The 23,412-nt window shown below is 40.2% G+C and overlaps 1 protein-coding gene across 36 annotated transcripts in view; it reads right to left on the minus strand.

Moving 5' to 3' along the window:
- SOX6 (SRY-box transcription factor 6) overlaps positions 1–23,412 on the minus strand; it is a 665,863-nt gene that overhangs the window by 44,374 nt on the left and 598,077 nt on the right. For all 36 annotated transcript variants that reach the window (XM_049099117.1, XM_035703772.2, XM_035703769.2 and 33 more), the window contains one exon: positions 1,709–1,817. In XM_049099117.1, coding sequence (XP_048955074.1) covers positions 1,709–1,817 — 109 coding nt within the window. The remainder of the gene's footprint in view (positions 1–1,708; positions 1,818–23,412) is intronic.

Consider the following 23,412-nt stretch of genomic DNA (forward strand, 5'->3'; position numbering starts at 1 on the left):
TTCATAATGGCTAATAACTCCAATCCTGCTTTTTAATTATCAAGTGCATAATATCATTAGCTAAATCATTAGCATTATTGAGAGGTAACTGACCAAGTGTATACCCATTATACAATTAAGAAACTGGAGGAAGAATGACAGATTAAGAGAACTTCTGGAACAAGGGTAAGGTGATAGAACTCCACACCTCCTAGTCTATGGAAAAATGAATGAACTGAATACTCCAAAGGGATGAAAAATGTTATTTCGCTGTGTACGGTCAAAGGTTTAGATACCCTGTGGTATAATCCTGCAACAAAATTGAGATGGGCCAGGCCTGAACAACTGGTTTCCTAGGCCAAGGAACCTCAGTCCTCATGAGGAAAACCCCACACTTCTAAGTGTCAAGGTCACTGTACTCTTGGTATACATTCTTCATGGAAGTCAGCGAATGCAAATCTGGTTCTGAGTCCCCTTTATCCCTCCCTTCCTCCTCCTTCTCCTCCTCCTTCTCCTCCTCCTCCTCTTCCTCTCTTCTGTCCTCCCCCCTCCTACCCCCCCCACACCAATCAGAATTTAACACCTTGTCCCCGGGACTATCATTGAACATCTGTGTCTCCTACTGGCATTAAACAAAATCTGCCTTCTGGAAATTCTCTAAAGTGCTTCCGAATGTCTGACACCGTCCATCTTTTAGTACTCAAGCCAGAGACTTCTCAACTGCCTGGATGGTCCCGGGCTTTCACCAGAAGCCCTACCCTGTTTAGATGTGGCTACAAATGTCTTCGTGTATTTTCAAGGGATTAAGGTCCTGGAAGAAATTCTGCCAATAAAAGAGGATAATAGTAAGATTCTTCTCTTTAAGCTAAAGAACTTCAGCTGGGTCCCAAGATGGGTGAAGTATTGTGTTACTCTGAAGAGAACAGATTAATCTTCCCTGACTGGTGGGAGGGATTTTGCCAAAAGAACAGCTAACGGGAAAACCAGTCCCTACTCTGTGATGACACAGTAAATAACCAGGCAACATTACTACCGAAGTGCTGACCTAACTCATAAATTGTACCCAGCCTCTGGGGAGCAATTTCTGCTGATTTGCTGCTTGTGCATTTAAAACAAACAAACAAAAAGGGAAGAGGAGTGGACAGGCATGGATAGTGCTATGGGTAAACCCACTGAGAGTGAAGCTCGTCTTTCCATCTAGACTTTCAAAAGATTTTAGTGACGCTTAGTGCTCGGGCATGGGCCCTGCCCGAGGATGCATTGATTTTATGTGAGATCTGCTGCAAACCATCAGTTAGTTCCCAAAGTGGTTTGACTGTACCTGGGACTCACGTGATTTGGGGTTGAAACAAAAAATCCTCCTTTATATGTTAAACATATAACATATGTTTAAACAAGAAGTTTAAACAAGAAGTCAGTGACATGGATGACACACAGAATTCCAACACTCACTGGAATGCAGAGGGTCCCTTGATACAAAAACTTGAAAACAGCAGCTTGAAGTCCTCAAATGGCTACGTGTTCAGTAATGTGGGCTCTAGCTACATCTCAACATCCTCAGCTATAATATGTAATGGAGGCTAACATTTCCTCTGCTTTGCCAAAAAAAAAAAAAAAAAAAATCCAGCCGGTACTCCCAGGAAAGATTGTAGAAGGCCCTAGAGCTAACTCAGTTGCATCGTCACAAATGCCCAGAGCAGCAGAAAAGAGCTACGGAAAAGCCACTCACCCTCTGCATCTTCTGGCCGAGTTAGATCGATGACACCTGGGCCCAGCTTTCCATCTTCACTTGACTTTCCTGTTAACTGAGGCCCCAAGTTCTCAAAGCGTGTTCTTTCCTAGAGGAAAGAATAATCAGAGGCTTATTCTAGCTTCTGAAGCAGCCACTTTTCCCTTCCAGCTTCTATCCTGCTTCGTGGCCAAAACTTGGATTTACAAACAACTCGTTTCTGATCGACTTGGGGGCTCCGGAAAGCTTTCAGGAAGGTTCCACTAAAGCCTAGTGGTGCCACCGACAGCGCCGACAGTGTCTACAGCAGAGTACCTGTAAGGAAAGGAAGCCGGCGCCGGGAAGCCCTCCGGGTGGCACCGCGCATCTTCTCTCAGTGGGATTTGCGCCAGGCGTCTAAAAGGAATGCAAGTGAAAGGTTTGAGCCTCAAGTGCAAAACTTGAAAGAGCAATTCCCATTAAGGTATATACTGCTAGTTAACGGGAGAGGAATTTTTCTCATTTAGAGATCACAGTTCGCATTGGTATTCCTGGGAAAATACAAATCAGGATTTTAGGCAAGAGGATTTCAAAACGAAATGTGTCAAAGGGGGCGGATGAGATGACGGCACTGATGCTCCTATTTTGCTTGGGAGTTTCCACTTCCCAGAGAGTAAGAAAGGCGATTACCCCTAGCCAGCCATTGAGTGGGGAAAGTAGAAAATCTCCTGCCGCTGGAGGAGGGAAACTCCAAGATGTCCCACTCTGTCAGCCAGTTCTTCTAGGACAGGGAGCCTGAAAGATGGCACTGAACTCTCCCTCTGCAGCTCTCTGGATCAGTAGCAGAGGGCTCACTGAGCGTCACTGAGATGGTTTTCTTGTCTGCAAAAACACAGCACGTGTCCCCTTCTCACCTTCTTGCTACTCTCCACACTCAAACTTGGCTTTGTGTGGTGCTTATGAATGAATGAAACCTTGTTGTTCATTACTATGAAACAATATTAAATGTCATGTCAGCTTGAATTTACAGACATGAAATAGCAGCTTCCAGCCCCGGGAATGGTTTCTGCATGTTATACTTAATGCATTATGCAGCAGTAGAGTGCTGATTGCTGTTCAGTCTATTGTTCAATGACCTAGTTCTGTACTGAGCATGTTCGGCATTAGATGGAAACACTCTGCGAGTGTTCTCTTCTGTAAGATGTTTAGAAACTTGGAAATATTCTTAAAGAGCAAACATACAATTACTTGATAGAGGCTGTGTCTCATTTGTACAGTCTCACTACATTTGTGCTTTCTAATATGATTATTTTTGAATATCATTATATTTCTATAATTAATTCCCATCAGTCAAATTGTGCAGGAAGTCTTCCAGTTCCCCTTCATCATGGAATATGTTGAAATCTGTGTTGGAAGAAAGCACAGCATAAACCTTGCTTTAATCTAGCACCGTTTCTATGAAAGATTTGCAACAAAATTATAATCATGAATTTCCCCAACCGGGTAATACTAACTGGTTACAATAGTGGGCTATGGGGAAACCTCTGAAATAGGACACTTATAAAAAACAGAATGAAAATAAAAAGCAAATTAGGCATGGTTCCCCAATATCTTCTTATGTGAAAACACCGCTGCACAAGAACAAATTAACCCAGATGCAGGCCACAACAGAAAGCAAACCACAAGCCATGTGGGAGTTTCACACGTTGTCTGGGGGGAGGACAGCTGCTTTTAATCAGCCAATTTCTATTTTTGAGTAGCACTTCTGGTTGTCATGATGTAAAGGAAAAGAATTAAAGTGAAGATGAGTAGTACCAGGGAAAGCAAAATATTCAACCTTTGTTTTATCACATTGTTTCGCATTTCAAATATTTGCATGTGAATGCTTTCCCTATGTTAAATGCAAAAGGAGTTTTGATGTGACACCTGCAATCTTCTTGGAAGAACAACCTTTAGCTGTATTTTCATGGGGGGAAAAACAACTTTCTCTGAAAATCAACAGACCGTGCTACCTATCAATATGCATATTTCAAGTATCTTTCTAGTCATTCATTCTCTTTGATTTTACCGGAAAATATTCTCAGTAAAAAAAAAAATAAAGTTCCTGAAAGAATATCAATATTTTGACAAGGAAGGAGAAGAGGGAAAATTACATGCCATGGTTTGTAAAATCCTGAGACAACAAAGCTTACATGATGATAATATCTTTTCTTTTATAAAAAATGAAGTGCACTCACAATTCAGTATTATCAGCTTGTTTTTAATCATAACAAAAAACATTCAGAACATTCAACAACACATTCACAGTGTCTTTGAAGTCATACATTTTTCTGACTTCATTGAAAAAAAACATTCTTCTGCAGAGATACTTTCCTTATAAAATATCAATATTTTGACAGAGTAGAAGTCAGGGAAGAATATTCCATGAAACACTTGTTAAACAGGCAGAAAATAAATCAATGATAAAAATTGTTTTGGGCAGTGGGCTGCATTTTATATTTGGTAATATTAAGCACTTGTGTTTGAGATTAAAGAAGGACCCTGCAAAGCCATGCCCTTTCATATAAATTTCTACCTAGCCTCCCAGAAGATTTCCTTCTTCAAAGAATAGCTCAGAATATTTATTTGCCAGCCACATAACCATAAGATAAGAGAGCCCGATGTCTACAACTTAGCTCCAGGCAGCTGGGCTAAGCAAAGGTTTTACCAGTGAGGCTGAACATGAGCCTGGTGAATACAGGAGGTGGACATGGGCACGGAGATTCGCTCAAAGATTCTTTGGTTCCAAGAGGCTTCGACTCCTGGCCAGTAAGTGCCAATGGGCATGCCCCTACGTCAACCAAATATAGACTGCGAGAGGCAAGTTCTTCACCGCAGATTTTTCCACGCACTTGAACTAGCTCTCACAATATACACAGCTCCCAAGTAAGATATTTTGGAGATGTAAGCAAAATAGCTCAATGCTAATTGAATCTCAACTCCCCCTCCCCAGGAAAGTCCCCAATCTTCACGTTGACGGCAAAATGTGCATTTTACATGCAGCGATGTGATCAGACACTTACTTATGCATTGTCAGTCACAAAACATGCAGGCAACATAAAAGTTATTGAAAAAAATTAAAGTCTGAAAGTCAGCCCTGCTGTGTTGTAGGACTGTTGGCTCTCTAAGTGCTTTGAAATTATGATGTATGAGATAGATGTTGCATATTAAGTAAAGATATTGAAATGATAAAGCCCCCTTTAGTGAGAGCTGATGAATGTTCAATGCTACAAGCCACAAGACGCTGGCATCCATCATCTTCACATATTATCAGAGTCAATGACGGGGCAGCCTCACTGATGACAGATAGACTGCTGCATTATTATCCCTTATTTCCAGAGTCACTGAACAAACCATTCAACTCCTTGGGCATTATTTTCAACTTTGCATTAAATTAGCAACTTCTCCCTCCCTACCATGGCAAGATTGATCAATTTTGTTTTTGCATGGGTGGAGAAAGAGAATGGATTTGGGGTGACTGAAAGAACGGAGCCTTGCTTCCATCTAAGAAAAAAAAATCAACTTCCTCTTACTGGCAACAAAATGTAAAATTGTGATATGGGGAAAGAACAGCAATGAAACAGTAAGCACACAATAATGGCTTTTCTTTGCACTTAGATAAAAGCTGAATTTTTGATGTGCACAGTATATTTTAATAAAATTTTATATACTATGTTTTATACACTTATTGGCTATTCCATAATAATGTGTGTGCTAACAGTAAAATTGCTCTTAAATTTATGTGTGTTATTTATACGTTCCCCCGTAACAATGCTTTTTGTTGTAAAAAATATTCTGTTTATTAATGTAACTTTACAACCACCGCATCCGAGATCCGTGGTAAATTAATGACATTTTTATTATTTTATAGTGTCATTAAATTTTTACTGATCACTCCATCAAACAGAGGCAGTAAAGGCCATAATGTAAACTGGGACACTTAGATCAGGGAGCAGGAAGACATTCCAGATAGTCTGAAGGAAACTGCTGGCAATAAATGATATTTATACCATCTTTAAGCACGTTAGAATACTTGGATAAGTTTGGCAAAACTGTTTCAGTAGTAGAGTGGATTGTGTACTTAAATAACAGTTTGCTAGCCAGCAAGACAAGCCTTTTTCAAACCATCCGGGAGGTGACTGACGGCAACCATCTCCAGGAAAACACCAACGTGGAATGTCTGATGTGCCGGGCACCCTCCCCTCGGGGCTGCCAAGCCTGACCAGTCCACGCCGTACCTCAAATGACTTCCAAACGGTCCCTGCTTCTACAGTCTGAAGTGGAAAGTGGTAAATGCTGAGAGAGAAGCTTTTTGTTTGTTGCTTTACAAACAAATATTTTTAGTTTGACAGGCAGACGTGACTGGACAAAGATGTAATGTATTTTATTCCAATGGTCTAGATGAGAGGTACTTGACCAATCTTTAGTCAGAGCTGGTTCCTAAAGACTGTCTGAATGTGGGTCATTCATAATAGCCACAGCCACAACATACACCTAAAGGGCCATGACCTATGCTGTGGTTAAAATGGACAAAAAATAATTATCTCATGTTACTTTCACATATAAAAGACCTTAGGTTAGTCTACTCTACGCTGATGCTCAATGAGTCTGTTTATAGAATCTTTGTACATGTTTTTTGTACAAATATTTTATATTGTATAGAACTATATACATAACATATACACATATCTCTCTGCATGTAGATAATAGTAATTAGAAAATTTTATGCTCATGTAATCACAAGTTTAGAATCATCCATCTCCTATGTGGGGATTTGGGCATGAATCTTTTGTAAGTAAATAAGAATTTTGTTGTTATATCCTAAAAGACATATTTAAATATTAAAGACTTCTTCCAACTATGTAATAATAAGGCATTTTGTAGGGAAAGTGAGTTACTGCAGCGCCACCAGTCGCATTCTTGTATACTCCTGAAGCAGAGTTTTCTGAGAGTAAGAACAAATACTTGCACAATGAAGAGGAATTCTCGAAGGCCAGCATAATGTCCTGAGATATTATCTATCCTCAGTGTCTCAGCCCTAAATTGTTAAGTACTCCCCAAAAGAAGTCTTGTCACTTCACCCCAGCTCCAGGCCTTAGCTTCTCTGCAACCCAGGAAAACTTACCCCAACCGAGAGTGAAGACTTCCCTGCAAAAGCAGCTCTCCACTTGCACAGCCTCCCTTCCTGCCCTCTTTACATCAATACCAGCTGGTCGGTACTATTTGCCTCCCTGCTTTCCTCATCCCTCCACGCTCAGTCCCTCTCCAGGCTTGCTGATTCCTCTTCCACAGAGTCTCTGGCACTGGTCCCTCCCCGGCCCCCTGGCATCCCGTCATCACTGACGGCCCCTGCGCTCCTGCCCGCACTCCTAGATCACTGCCACCACCCCCTTGCTGGGCTGCCCGACTGTGGCACTGCCCTCCCAGTCCATCTAGGCACACTGCTCACAGGGATCCGCTTCAGAGCTCTGATTTAAAACCTTCCACGCCTTCCTGCTTGCATTCCATTCAAACTCTTCTTCTACCTGGCTTTCAAGTCCTTTTTAAATTCCATTTCCTACAATTCTCCCATCATACATCCTCTGCTTGGGGCGGGCAGAAACTCTTCCCATAATAACATCATGATCGTGCCTCCTTGTTCTTCCTCAGCGCTGCTAGGATAAGCTTCCTACTCTCTTCCTCCTTGCCAAATTCTATTCATACTGAAAAGCCCAAGTTGTCTGTGAACTCTGTAACCTCTCTGAGCCACCTGTTTTGTGATATACAAAAATTCTTAGTCTTCCCTATATAATTGGTCCCTGGTTACATATTATTTTTAAGAATTGAGCTTTGGTTCACCTGCACCTTCCAAGTCTCCTCCTGAAACACCAGAAGGTTTTTCAAGCCAACAGTTTGTCTGACACCTTTTCTATATATCTTACACAGCATTTAGTAATAGTGCCCATAAATACTTGCAGGTTTTACAAGGCCACATAATTGATTTATCCACATAAATCAAAGAAACCCTTTACAAGTGAGTGTCCCAAGGAAGCAAGAACTACCAATTTACCAATTTTCTAATATTTCAAGTTTGTGATAGAGATGTTTAGACTCAACACTCTACTTGTGATGATCTCTCTTTGGGCAAAATATATAATAATAATCAAAACAAGGAAATCCAAAAAAAATCTTAAGTATTTTAGATTTTTAGAAAGATTTTAGAAAGACAAGTAAGTAATGTTAAAAGAACACAGTAGAAGAATACAATTTAATGATATAACTTATTATGAAAAAGAGGTTTTTGAGTCTGACTTGGAATTTTCTGCAATTTAGCACTTGCATCTTTGCAAAGTCTTTGCAAAATATGGCAAAAGAAGACACTACCCACCACACAAATGCTTTGTTTAAAAAGCAGTACACATTTTGAAATAAAAATCTCTCTCTCTCTCTCTCTCTCTTAAGCAGGACAATGCTAAGTAATGTTGAGACAGAGAGAGAGAGAGTCTGTATCTTGCTCTGAAAGACTTGCTCTAATTCCTTGCCCTGGTCATATCTTGCCATGATGTGATTCTCAAGAAATATTACTTAAGCACACATATGATTTCCTTTTTATTGATTTGACAAGCTCTATCACTTATTAGCCTTTATTTTATATCCTTTATAATACATTTAGTAATTTAGTGAAGGATTAAAAATATAGGCTTTACATTAGAAAGTCACCACGTATACTTTTAAAAAGGCAATTCCTGTTTGGAGGGAGTTATTTTGGAGGCACAGGGATTGACTTTCATAGTGATATTTTGATGGCCGCAGAGTCAGTAATCATGGTAATAAAGACTCTGGCTGGGAGAAATGAGGGTTATTATCGAACCTCATTGTTAAATGACATTTTGTCAGCTAAAACTATTAATTTGTCTAGCTTTTAATACACCCTTAACACCGAAATTGTGCTAGGACTCATGAATTAGTTAAGGGCTAAGTTTTACAACTGTGTTTGTCCCCATAGCATAAATACATGTATTGGAGTGGAGGTAGCAAAGAGGGTCACTTACTGATCATATACTATGTGCAAGGCTCTTTCCAATGAATATTTTCCTTAACCTTTATGCCAATACTACAAGGAGAATATTACTATCACTAACAGTTTTACTAGAGGAAAAGGTGAGGCTTCAGAAAGATTTTTTTTTCAGAAAGATTTTTTTCTATTTTATTTAAGTCACTTAACCAAAATTTAGATCAGTATTTGTGCTGAGGTGAATTTAGAATCATAACTCTACAACTTAATTACCATGTGATCTCTCTGAGCCCGTTTGCTCATTTGTAAAATAAAATAGAAAATGCTCATGCCGCAGGGTTGTGATGATGAAATAAGAGATTATATGTGTGAGTGCTTAGCAAAAATAAAGCAACTCATAAAATATCCACTTATGCGAAAGATATTATTTAGTGTTTGCTAAATGTTTCAAAGCTAAACACTAATGAAGATAGTGTCCTGATCTAAAGGCCAATATCCATTCTCCTGTATCAACAAGGCAACTATATAAACAAAAACTGCTTTCCTTTTTGTCTTGGTTGCTAAGCATCTCAGAACTAAATTTAAATCTCAACTCTAGTAACCATGTAGTACCTGGATCTTATTATTCTGTACTTACAAGCCTTCAGTACTCCCCATCATCTGTATAAGGAAAACCAAACTTCTCTGTATAGCCTGTACAACCTCTTATGATCTGGCTCCTGTTCTTCTCATCAGCTTTATGTCCTATGCATTCAAGTTTAAATTCTCTGTTCCAATAAGATGGAACTTTATTTAGAGTTCCCTGAACAACAGAATTGTGATATTACATGGCCTTGCGTATCTGCATCTGACATGCCCTTTCTTTACTGACGGCATCATACTTAGTCCTTTCTAGGCCTAAGTAAAGTATTTCTCCCAGGCAAACTCCTTTGTTGACTGCCCTCTCCCAGCTCCATGGACAGATTATCACTTCCTCTTCTTGTTCCATCACCACATCATGTTTATAGAAAAGGGTGCTACAAGAATTGGCTTCTATATCTGTTTACACGTCTCCCCAGCTTACTCCTTAGGGTGTGGTGTCTCTCTCTTATTATCTATACTTCACTAGTGCCTCTCATGATGTTGGCACATCCTAGGCACTCTGGTTGCTAAATCCTGATAATCCTGATAAAATTATTTCCGTCTCTTCATTCACTTTAATTTTACTTTTAAATAAACCTAAATTAATTTTCAGGTCTTTTTTGAAAACAGTGAGATATAGAGGATTAAAAACTGGATAAATACAAAGGAAGGTGTGCATGTCAGTTGAACAACAGAGTGATATCCTAATCAGGGTTGGCCTGGTACTGAGATACAGGAAGTCTGGCTGGTTCTTATTATTCAAAAGGGCTCTGTAAGGATCTTTCCTAAAATCTCAACCACCACCACAACCTTCTAATATTCTTCTTATACATTCTTACCTTACATTGCTTAGCAATCCATCATTAGCTGTTCATTCTTTAAATTAGTTACTAATGCCAATATTTTATGAAAGGACAACAGAATAAACTGTTAAACAAAATCATAGTAATTCCAGCTTAATTCCCCTAGAGAAACAAGAACATCTCTAGAGACAATAATCTCAATGAAACCATATGAACAGAGACATAAAACCTTTGGTCAAGGGAGTCCCTTAGGTACCGTAATCTCAAAGAAAATAACTGTTAGGGGCTAAACTGTGTCTTCTTAAAATTCACGTATTGAAACCCTAACCGCTAGCACCTTAGAATGTGACTCTTTGGATATAGAGCCTGTAAGAAGGTGATTAAATTAAAATGACGCCTTTAGGTGGGGCCCCAGTCCAAAGTGACTGATATCCTCAAGGGGAGGAAACATGCAGAGAGAGTGACATTAGAAGTATGTGCTCACAGAAGAAAGACCATGTGAGGACACAGTGAAAACATAGCCATCTGCAAGCCAAGGAGAAAGGCCTCAGGAGAAATCGATCCTGTTGGCACCTTGCTCTTGAACTTCTAGCCTCCAGGATTATGAGAAAACAATTTTTGTTTAAGCCATCCAATTGTGGTACTTTGTTATGGCAACCCTAGGAAACGAGTACAATGCTGCCTCTGCCTTTTCTGCCATAAAAGGCCCTTGTCAATACTGCTCCAAAACCATCAAACAGCAAAGCAGCACATTTTAGATATGAGGTCCTACTTGCCTCAGAAACAATTATCTGGAAGCTTTTGCGATTAGGATCTAGCAGCAGCTGACGACTCTATCTATCTATCTATCTATCTATCTATCTATCTATCTATCTATCATCTATGATTCTTCAAGAAAAGGAAGTTCTCTGTTAAAGGGAAAGAGGACTTGTGATGGTGTGGCCAAAGTCTTCAAGACTCCAAAAGATTCACACTTGAGGCAAGATATAAAGTCAATATTGTTTGACTTAAGCTGTTTAGATCACCTTTCAGCATGCTGAAAAATGCCACTGGCTCAGAAGCTCCTTGGAGGTGGGAATGTATCTGGTCCACCCTCTATCTTCAGCAAGGGCTCTATGCCCTGTAACCACAGAAGGAGCATGCAGCACATGCCTGTTGAAATGAATGAATGTCTGCAGAGCTTCTTGTGGATATTTTATGGAGCTTTCAAAAACATTCTCAAATGATGTATGACAAGTTTCCCTCAGGACTTGAAGAGTACACCAAACTAAGCAAGTTCTCTCCCCACACCCCTGGCAAGGACAGCGCCCTGTCTATCTCCTGTAACGTACACTTAGACTCTTGTCACTGATCATCAAATGATAAATGGTAAAGTAGCGTTAATGCTAAAGATATGAGATCCTTTTAGGCTTGGGAGCCACTGAGTTAAATTAGTTTCATCAGGATTATAGTCCTTACTGAACCCCCTTAACCAAATGCTTTCTGTCTCATTCATATGGTTTTAATATGGTTTTAACCAATTGCAAGGTTATTTATAAGTTTGCAATTCCCAAGTAGAGTTATAAAGTGTTCAGATTTAAGCAAATCCAGTTGTGTGGCAGCCCAACTCTTATATGCGGTTTCCAACTTTGTATTCATTTACAGAGAGGCATGATGCACATTTGTTCCTGAATATTCTCTGATTAACTGTTTGTTTCAGTAACAAGTTCACAAAAAGTTTCATTGTAAAAATATATGAACTATCAAAATTGAACACATGATTTTAAAAACTGGTGAATTTTATCTCCACTTAAACCATCAGCAAGACTTTATTATTCTAACATTTATCATATGAACAAAGAGTGTCACAATAAAATTAATGACCAGCTAAGCAAATGTCTTAGACCAAAAAGCAAAACAAAACAAAACATTAAAAGAAAAACCTTGGGAATTCTTTTTTTTTTTTTTTTTCAAAATCTAGGTACTTGATTTCAGGTACCTATTTAATTTACAATGAATACCTTTTAATATTATTGTGGAAACACAGATGCAGTTTACTTAAGTTAAAGACCCCAAAGCTTTATAAACCAAGAATGAATATTTTCTTCAAAAATACACCTTCTAGGGCAGGCCGGGTGGCTCAGCAGTTTAGTGCCGCCTTCAGCCCAGGGCCTGATCCTGGGGTCCTGGGATGGAGTCCCGTGTCAGGCTCCCTGCATGGAGCCTGCTTCTCCCTCTGCTTCTCCCTCTGCCTGCCTGTGTCTCTGCCTCTCTCTCTGTGTGCCTCTCATGAATGAATAAATAAAATCTTAAAAAAAAAACACACAAAAATATACCTTCTATTTCGATTTTAGCTGGCAAGTTGATAAATCTGAAGATTTTTTTCTCAAAAACATAAATGCGAAAGATGGAAAAAATGTTACCATGTATTTGTTTTAATTTATGAGATATAGAAGTATATCATATCTCCTAAGATATTTTACTATAATGTAAAGAAATATGTGTATTACTAAATAACATGTATCTTAAAAAAGTAAAGTAGGGAGCACGTGAAAGCCTTTGTTGCTAGGAGATGTAAAGACCTCTTTATTCAGAGAGCACGGAGACCAAGGAGGTTAGGATGCTAACCCAAAGTCCAGCAGCCAATCAGTAACAGATCTAGAACACACTTCTTAGCCTTCAGACTCTCAGTTTCCCGCTCCTTCCACTGAACTACTCTGCATCACATGTGCTCTTTACAAACTATGCTAGGCCCTGATTACTTCATCTGTAAAATGAGGGAGCTGAACTAACTTATCTCTATGGTTTCTTTCAGCTCTGAAATCACATGATTCTATGATACCCAACTCTATTCTCCTGAGAGCTACAGTGCAGCATACAGTGGTAACATCACTGTGCAGTGTCATAAAAAAGCATTTGAACAGTTATTCATGTTTTCAGGGAAATCATCCAAAGATAATCCATTTGTCAAACAAGCCTTCCAAGCCATGGTCACACTTGGCCAAAAAGGTTTCACGTGCTACTTCTGAACTTCCATCTCTACTACAGGCAAAAGTAAATAAAAGGGAGGGTACACAAAAGAAAGGGAAAGAAAGGCCAAATCGGAGGCGAGACATCTTAGCCTGGAATTGGCATAAATATGCCTCATCTCCCTATTTTGGCATTCATTATGGTGGCACTAGCACAGAATAAATCCTCTTCTGTCTGAAAACAAAGTAACATAAACGCAAAGGTTATTGCTAAGAAAAGGGCCTCTCTTCAGGAGAGAAACAAAACAAAACTAATTAACTCCTTGATGTCAAGATTTTGTTTATTCTACTATTATCCTCCTTCCAGGAAACAGGACGTACTAAGGTCAAGGGATGTAATGAATGACTTTTCAGATAAATAAAAATAAAAATAACCCAATATTATGTCTGATTATTTGTGGGAGAACTTTTCTTTGAAATTAAGTAAAATTAAAAATCAGAAACTAGTTCTCTCATTTCATGAAAAGCAAAACTCATTTTAAAATCGAAAATTTTTAAATGAGTGTAAAAGAAGTAGAAAATATTTAGGGCCCTATTCAAAATAGTACTGCAACACGGCAACATTACAAAGGACAAAAGATAGTGCCCAACTGTGGTGATATGTGTTAATTGTATGGTTTTCCAAAGATGTGGGAGAACTGATATCAATTACAGTATAATTACCATTACTTCCAACAGAGTTAACATGTAGTTACCACGAAATAACGTACAATTAACTCGTGTCACATTGCACACCAGACTAAATAGGATACAAATTAAAAATTCCCAAATGTAGCCATAATACTCTTCTATCTCTTAAAAAAATAATAAATAAAACAGCAACTTTTCTCTGATCATGTCACAGTGTCTTTCAAGGATTAGTGTATTCATTTATTTATTTATAATTAAATTTTTTGAATTATTTATTTATTTTAAACCAAGGGAAAGGGCTCTTTAAAATTATTTTTTTTAAATTTATTTATTCATGAGAGACACACAGAGAGCGAGGCAGAGACACAGACAGAGGGAGAAGCAGGCTCCATGCAGGGAGCCCGATGCGGGACTTGACCCCGGGTCTCCAGGGTCACACCCTGGGGGCCAAGGGCAGGGGCTCCACCGCTGAGCCACCCAGGTGCCCCAAGGGTTAGTGTATTTAAAAAGAGGGAGAAATTGTGACATAGAAGTAGAAAGAACCATTTTTAGCTATACAATGGGGGGAAAAAAAAAGAAAACCAACCGTGCACGGGGAGGGAGCGGTGTGCATCAACCAAAATTTAAAGGTGAAAAGCTAAAGCTACTGGAAAGAACATGCAGATTTCCCAAATGTGTCTTTCGGTTCCTAAAAACCAGGCAGCTATGTTTTGGAAGCGAGCTCGAGAACGTTCTGGGTCCCTCCTGATACCCCACCGTTCTTCCTTCATTTCTCAGACCCTGGGCAGGAGCCGCTTCGGGGACGGGAGGAGGGGGGCCTGGGCAGGCCCTGCAGCAGTGAATCGGGTCTCAACAGGGGCAGTTTCCGCATTGGGAGGTGAAGGGCAGGAACCGGGGCGCTCCAAGGCAGCACAGGACGCCGCCACCTGCTGCAGCCCAGGGGGCACGTGTGGGGCCGCGGGGGGCCACGTGGGGCCACGCAGGCTGCGCTCCTCCAGGTGTAATTGGAAAGGAACTGGAAATGGCAGCGTGCGGGGCTGTGAGGTTAGAGAGGGCAAAGGGAAGGTAGCCGGATTTCAGATTCAGCTGCAGTGCTATCTGGGCTTCCGATTATTTCCTGCACTTCTGTGTAAGACTTAACGTGGGGACACTGCAAACACCCCAGAGCAGCAGCACGCAAACTGCTTTGCAGAACACTCGCAGGCCCCAACTCTGGCTGCAATCCTGAACCGTATGGTTGAGAGCTGCCCGGGGACGGTTATCTTTTGGCAGGCGTGCGAAAACCACGAAGAGGTTAATGTGTGCTAAGAATAAATTTTGTCAACAGCACGCTATTACTATAGCAGACAATATTTTATTAGGAACTTAGGTTCTGCGCATTTCTAGAGATTCAGTTCATTTCCCGTATCTGGCTTTGTTCGTCTGTCAGTGCTTCCTGGAGATGCAGTGAGGCCAGGCACTTTGGTGAAAGGCCGCACGTCTTGTCTGCAGATTGCATCAGCGTGTGCCGAGCCCCACAAAGCTTTCGGGCCACTTGCGGGCCCTCCGCAGTTGCTATTTTCTCTGGATGTGGAGCTCACCAATAGACGCCTTATTCTTGCCCCCAGGTCCGCTGTTTTACTCTGTTTGATCCACGCCTCTTTTGTTGGACTCCGGGGGAAACCGAACTGGTTAGGGCCAATGACAACAGGACAGTGATGGGCGCACCGTTATGCCACGTTACTTCCCCTTGTTCTGACATCGCTGCTGCATTCCTCTGATTATTGCAGCCTCAAAAAAATGTGCTGATCGCTGTGTGTGTTAGGCGACACTGCCAGCCCCGAGAAGCTAATATCCCAGAGAGAGTACATTATGCGCGTGATGTAAATGAGCTATGTAGTCACCACGTATCAGGCCGTTTGTCACCAGAGAGCCGGCGAACGGGGAGATGGGTGCAAGAGCTTGCTATGCCCTTTCACCGTGTCCACAAACGGCCATACACACACACAAAAATCACCTGCTCCTCACAGCTGACCTTAATTGGCACAAACTTGAAATAGTTTCCATTTAAAATACATTTGGGGTAGTAGAGCTGCTTGGATGTTATTATATTAGGAAAAAGGAAAGGGCTGCTGTCTCCACATTCAGAAATCAGACACTGAAACACATTTAAAATATATTTGGGGTAAGAGCTTTTTATTTGTTGGAGTATTAGGAAAAAGAAAAGGGAGGTGGCTTCAGAAATTAGACGCTCAAATGCTGTGTGCTTTAGGTCACAACAGTGAGGGTAGTAGAGCGACTGCACCAACTTGATTTTTTGAAAACTCAGAAACTGATCTTCAGCTTTTTGTTTCAACAATTTAAACATCAAGATAGTAATAGCATTGGGGCTGAAAATCTGATTTAGATGAGATAGATGAGAACTTGGTCTTATAATTCAAACTTGGGAATTAAATTGGAAGATTATTTTAAAACCAGAAATCTGACTTCCCAGTCTAAAAGCAAAGGCTTCGATGTAATCAAACCACCTTTTCTACAGAAAGAGGGAATGTGCTTAGACCACAGCTAGAAATTCCTAAATGAAATAAAAGCAACGCCTCCCAGGGCTGCCTCCCTGGACCATCAATAAGCAAGCGCATGCTTGTTCTGAAAGCCGGGTGGTGGCTATCCTTGTCCTTCTCCCTTGTCCGCCTGAACCAGGGCACAACTGGAAAATCAACCAGAGCAGAACACAGGGCAGAGAGATTGCCCACTCACTCCCCAGGATTGCCTACTGTTAACTATGATGGACTTGCACAGCCTCAAAGAAAACTACAGTTGTTCACGGAACAAATAACATCCCACACGAACATTACATCTAGCAGAGTCTTTAAACCTCTGCAGAATTTCTAATTTTGAATTTTCAGACCAATTAATGCCTTCAGAAAAGAAGATCATGACAATTATAAAAAAAAGTTTTAAGATTACAGCTCTTACTTAACTTTATGCATTTGACACAAAGGAGCACAGCCTTAAAAAAAAAAAAGACTAGATCTTCTTTCACTGATTCAGTAAAACTCATATTCAATTTTTATATGATTAAAATTTTAATTTCCCATAGCTGAAGTGACCAAAAGAGCAGCAAAATGAAAACTGCTGATCTGGCTGGCGGGCCTTCTGACCTGCGTCAAGACTAGCATATTAAAAATCTATAATTTATAGAAGGCTTCAAGTTGTGGATTGTGTTCCATCTTTGGTAACATGTTAGGAGGGGCTGGATTAGACTGCTCAGACCAAATAAACAAACAGGCCTCAACATAATCTATTTAGGAACCTAGCTTGATTTGAAATATTAGTTTCCTCTTGAAGACTCGCTACTATATTTACAGTGCTCAATCTTTGTACTTCAAGTTGCTTTAAGACTCAGTGTCCATTGTTCTAAACAGTCACATACTTCTCCTTCTGGATAAACTGATGTGACTGCAAACTTTATTCTTTAATATAGTTTCTACTTGAAGATAGATCAATATTAAATATTCCCTCAAACATTATCTATAGATGTTTGTCTCATTACATCTTTTTTTTTTTTAGAGAGAGAGAGATGGAGACAGAGAACAAGAAGGGGGAGAGGAAGAGTGAAAAAAATCTTAAGCAGGCTCCACACCCAGCATGGAACCCGACTCGTGGCTCCATCTTACGACCCTGAGATCATGATCTGAGCTAAAATCAGGAGTTGGACGCTTAACTGACTGAACTACCCAGGTGCCCCTCATTACATTACTTTTTAAAATCATATGTTCACAGCGATGATTCTGGAAAAACAGTTTGTATAAAACCAGGTGAAATTCATTAACTCTCACAGAGTTGTGATCTCATCGTATTATACTGATCAGTAAATCCATCTGCATAGCTAATTCTTAGTCCTCAGGTAATTCTTTGAGAAAAAAAAAATGCTTCCTTTAAACTCCAGAGATCTTTGGTACAACGAACCTGATTTACTTCAGATAGATTTCATTTCCTTTCTACATCTTTTCCTTCCAATTACTACCCACAAAGATGATAAACAAAAAATTATTTCATTTATGGCAAAAAAAAAAAGTGATGACATGCTACTTATTTATGCTATCAGCCAAAGGCAGCTTTGAGTCCACCTCATTCCAATAAACCAGGAGGAAGGAGGCATAAAACTTCCCTTCTAAGCTGAAATCACTGAGTCAGTTACCTTGCTCCCCTCATACCATGGCACATACTCAGCTTCGGTGACCACCAGCATCTTATAAATTGTTAAGTCCTTTTATACACTTATGACATCTGTAAGGAGTGGTCATCCTAATTTTATAGAATATACTGAGGCTCAGTAAGATTCGAGACTTCCCCAGGACCACCCAGATGATAGTCAGCAGTCAGGGGTAGGCCTAGAAGACAGGTCTTCAGACCTAACCCAAGCTGCATTCCTTCTACTCTTTTGCACAGCTTAACTTAAGAGATTTGACTTGGTTTTAGGTCCAGGTCTTGAGATAGGGAGATCAGGATTTGGGCTGGTTCCAAAGCCTTGTAAGTCCATATTTATTTTATAAATTTAACTTTCACAAGGTATCCAGGTCTAAGACCTTACTGTATTGCCATTTAAGTAAATAAAATCAGCATGAGATTCTGAATTGATTTGTGCTGGTTGTCTCTGCCTTCCTAAGCTATGCTACCTTCTTCACACAGGGTTAATTCTGATGCAAAATTTTAGAGACCCTACCCTTGGAGATGTGCACTCAGGAGCCCCTGTTACACAGGAGTAGGCTAGGTGGATGCAGCCATTACAGGACACTCTGGAGCCCTGCAGGAGAAGTAGGCAGACAGCAGCTACCCCTTGTAACACGAAGAGCTTGGAGAAAAATCTTTACCAGTGGTCAGAGACTGCACCCTAACTGCAGCAAGATGCAAGGCTGCAGTGAGAGTGGGAGACAGATCAGCGCAAGAGGGAGGGAGGGAGGGAAGGAAAGAGGATGAAGGATGGGAAAGGGAAGGGGGAGTGGAGAGAGATGGCAAGTCAGGGAAAGAAGGAGGGTCAGACGGAGGAAGGAGGGGAGAGAAATAACTCCCGTACATGTAAGGAGGCAGAGACAGAGAACATCAGGCTGCGAACCTGATCAACAACCTCCAGAACAGAAGACAAAGTGGCAGGGAGGCAGAGTAACTTGGGACGGCTAGAAGGGCTTCAAAATTCTTCTAAGATCTAGTAAGAAGCGACCGTCCCATGATGTGAGCTTCCTCTGTCTGAGGAAGGCCAGACACACACAAAAGCGGAGACAGACCCATATGAAAATAAATTTTTATCTCCATAAGAATAACCACTTCTTCCAAAGCCTGGTCCCAGCCACAAGCAAGCAATCGATGAACAGTAACTGAGCATTTCGGGCCACATGTTAGTGGGAGATCGAGACTTGGGCTCTTCTTTCAAGCTAAGCAGAGTAACTTACCAGCATGGTGCAGTGGGAAATATAGGATTTACCCATGGAGGAGCTGACATGGGAACCGAGGGCTACCTCCATGATTCTCGTGGTTGGTCCTTTTTTTAAAATCTTTAACGGTGGATTAACAGGAAATAATAATCTCTATTGCATAATAAGATTTTAATGAAAATCAAATGAGATTTGTTATATAAAAGCATCATCCTAAATGCCTATGATACTTATGCTACTTACTTCGTATTTTAATTTGGATTTACAATCTTCTACTACCCTCATGTTTCTCCTACTGAGAAGACAGTCACTTATCAGTGATTGTCTTTTTTTTTTTTTTTTTAATTTTATTTATTTGTTTGAGAGAGGGAGAGAACCAGGGAGAGAGAGCACAGGAGCAGGGTGGAGGGGCAGAGTGAGAAGCAGACTCCCTGCTGAGCAAGGAGGGACTCGATCCTAGGACCCCGGAATCATGACCTGAACCAAAGGCAGACATTTAACAGACTGAGCCAGCCAGGCACCCCTTATCAGTTGCTTCTACAGTTTCAGTATAACAAACAGGTTGACTTTCTACAAGACTATTTGTAAGGAGAAACACACTCAATTTACCTCGGCTACCACTACCGTCATTGTTACTCATTCTCTTATCTCTGTCTGTCTCTCACACACACACTTATACACATAAACTCTTGCTTCCATCATCTGAACCGTGCCCCTCTCTGACCCAGAGCCTGCTTCTCTCCTGAATAAACTGTCCCGTAGACCCCAGCCCCACCAGGCTCATGCTTAGATCCTACCTGCTTGTTCTTCTCCCCATACTCACCCTGCCTGTCTTTCTTTGAGGCATTTCAAGTATTTCTCACTCCATAGAAACTCTCTTTCTACCTCATTGATAGGAAGAGTATCCTTTGATCTTTGTGAGCTTAATTAACCTTGCAGCTCCTTTCATTCATTTGGCACTTGGACCCCATGATGTCAGGTTCCCTTTTAGGTATCTATCCTATCTCCCAGATCATTATATATTTTCCCTTAGGGAGAAAAAGGACTAGTCAATTTTATCTGAGTCCCAAGCACCACAAGCCCCATACATCATATATAAGATGGTGTGTGTGTCCTGCTTAGCATCTTGTTATGTCATATGGTTGCAAACAACAGTAGGAGCCAGAAGAAAATTTGTTTGCAACTACCTTACCTCACATACATTATCTTATTTAAGTTTTTCCACAATCTTATATGGTATATTCACCATTTTCACCTCCCAAGTGAGTAAACAAAGGCCCAGAAAAGTAACAGGATCAGATGACCCAGCTAGCAATATATACGGTGTTAAAACGAAAAGATCACTGATTATTAGTCTGTGAAGCTGAGTTCTGGGTCTAGATATGACTGATTTCAAAGGGTCTTGTTCCTTCTTCTTACCAAAGTTCTACCTAGACCCAGGAAAATTATTTTACAACAATCAAGAAAGATTAAACTTGCACTAACCTCCCTTTATAGGAGTGCTATTAAATTAGAAAACTCATCTTCTTAAAAGGATAAAAGGTCTTGATAAGCTGATATGATTTTTAATATGAGTTCACTAAAATGTTTTATAGGAGTATAGGAGTACCTGCGTGGCAGTTAAGTGTCTGCCTTCAGCTCAGGTCCTGATCCCTGGATCCTGGAATCTAGCCCTGTTGCAGATTTCCCTACTCAGCAGGGAGTCTGCTTTTCCCTTTCCCTCTGCCCCCCCCCCCCCACTTGTGGTCTCTTGCTTGTGCTCTGTCTCTTAAATAAATAAATAAAATCTTAAAAAAAAACCAAACAAACCCACCTTGATGCTTGCCTTGTTGTCCCCATTTTACAGATGGGAAAATTGAGATTAATTTTAATATTGATATTTTAATATCAACATAGGTAAAAGGACTCTAAATTTATGGTTTTTCTTTTCTTTTCCAAAATTTATGCTGGTCCTAAATATGAGAAGGAAACAATTTTAGAGTGATCTTGTTGAAAACTACAGGGGATACTTGCAGCCTACAAGGTATGGGGAACTAACACTGCAGGGCCATGCATTTCACAACACACCATTTGTGTTATTTCAGAACTAATGCTATTGACATCATTTATAAAAAGATATAAAGAGCAAATCAGGGTTGCACCAAAAATAAAAGCAAGCATTTCAATCCATAGTGGGAAGACAGCACTTTGGGAAATTCTAATCTTAGTTGCAAATGTCAAAGATTGCAAATTGGATCTTAGCTAAAAGTGAACTTCTGTCAATGTGCTTCCAATGGCACATTTTTGACAACCAGATTTAAGACAATGCTGAGAGAGAAACAGTGATGGAAAGAATACATAAAGCACATCCATGTGCAGAGTTTTCATATCTATGCTCAGTACTCAGCCTTATGCCTCCAAGCTGAAAGTAAAAATAATCAAGTATATCAATACCTAACTCCATACAGAGAAGAGAGTGGAACACATACGCAGAGACTTACACAGAGAGACACACAGTCATAGAGACACATACACATTTAGGTCAACAGACTGACAGACTAACACTCAGATTCAGAGAAGGATGCAGACATTGCTCCGCCAACATACTTACAGACACATAAACCCAGCCTGACAGACACAGATTCAGACAGACACACAGATACAAAAAGATACTGACAAATACACGGGCACATCACAGATGCACACTGCCAGACATACAGCAGGCATTGACTGCCACGGATGTAGACACACACATACACATGCATGTACACAGGTCGTGGGCACACCCACATACGTCACACTCAGAGACAGACAGTTATGCACAGGAAGCAGAGAATCCCACAGACAGATGGACAGACAGACAAACACACAAATTTATACCCACAATGAGAAAGGTACACATAAGCACTCACGGAGATGCACAACATGTAGCACATACACAAACCACACACTCAGACACACACATTCACGTAGAGCCACAGCTAATGTGGGCCTGGTAGCTGGTGTTCAGGACCCATCGGAGTGTGCATGCAGAGGCTGAACTGGGGAGGAAGGTGAAGTCCATCTGCTATTGGGGAAAGAATGTGAGATTTGAAAACAGAACTCTGAAGAACCTCAACTCTGACACTGCCTGTGTGAATGTAAGCAAATGATTTAAGCTCTCTGAACCTCATCTTTATTGGTCAAAGAGGAATGATAAAAATTAAAACTCTAAAAAAAAATTAAAACTCTAAAATGGGTTGGAGTTAAATATAAAAATGTGAAAGATATTTTTCAAACGATGGAAAACACTGGAATTTTTGTGATGGTTATTATTATTATTATTATTATTATTATTATTATTATTATTCCATGTTCCTAAAACTGCAGCCAGCAAGTAAAGCTCTCGGGAAACAATAGAGTGAAAGTATGATATTTGAGGAGCATTTTATCTCAAAGGCAGGGAAGCCACACAAATCCTAGAGGTTGGATTAGAGAAAATGAGGTCACCTTATGATTCTGGAGGAATGGAAATTGATAATGGGATTTTTGTAGGATCCCTAGAAGTTCAAGAACAGAGTAGACATTAATCCCCATTCTCAGGGCAGAGGTCCCTAAGGAAAATCTTCAGGAAGTACTGGAGCCAGCATCTGTGAAATGGGACACCAAAGCCTGCGGAAAGTTCACATAGCCATTAAGCAGAGCACCTTCCTCCTAGCTCCGGGAAATGCAGATGGATCCAGTTTCTCAACGGATGCAGATAGTAAAATAATACAGCATGTTTTCAAGTGCTAGCTTATGTTTCTCTGAGAAGCCTAAAATTTAGAATCTACTAGACAGGTTCTTTGTTAGATTTAGGAAGCAGTTTGTATTGTCTCAAGGAGCTTTGTGAGAACTTAGGGAAATAGTTTATAATATGTTCAGCTTTGCTAAGGTTGTGTTTTAAACCAAATCCAACCTTAAACGCTCAAGTTTTACTAGGTTTTTAAAAAGATGATTTGTCATTTAGGTGGTCCAATTCTTACCTTTAAAAACTCTGCAATCAAATGATTTCAAACCTAATTCTTTTGTTTCAGTTGAGAATCATAACTATATATATTTGTCTTTAATGTGCACTTTAAAAAATAACTGAAATATTCCTGACCACATGTGTTTTGAATTTTCTGCAACTCAGGTATTTTAAATTGTTTAGTAGATTGAGTCGATTCTAAAGGCCATCTAGGTGGAACTGATCTAAATTAGAGGTTGAGAATTCTTAAGA

The sequence above is a fragment of the Canis lupus genome, chromosome 21 (genome assembly GCF_003254725.2).
Source record: "Canis lupus dingo isolate Sandy chromosome 21, ASM325472v2, whole genome shotgun sequence".
Classification (NCBI taxonomy): Eukaryota; Metazoa; Chordata; class Mammalia; order Carnivora; family Canidae; genus Canis; species Canis lupus.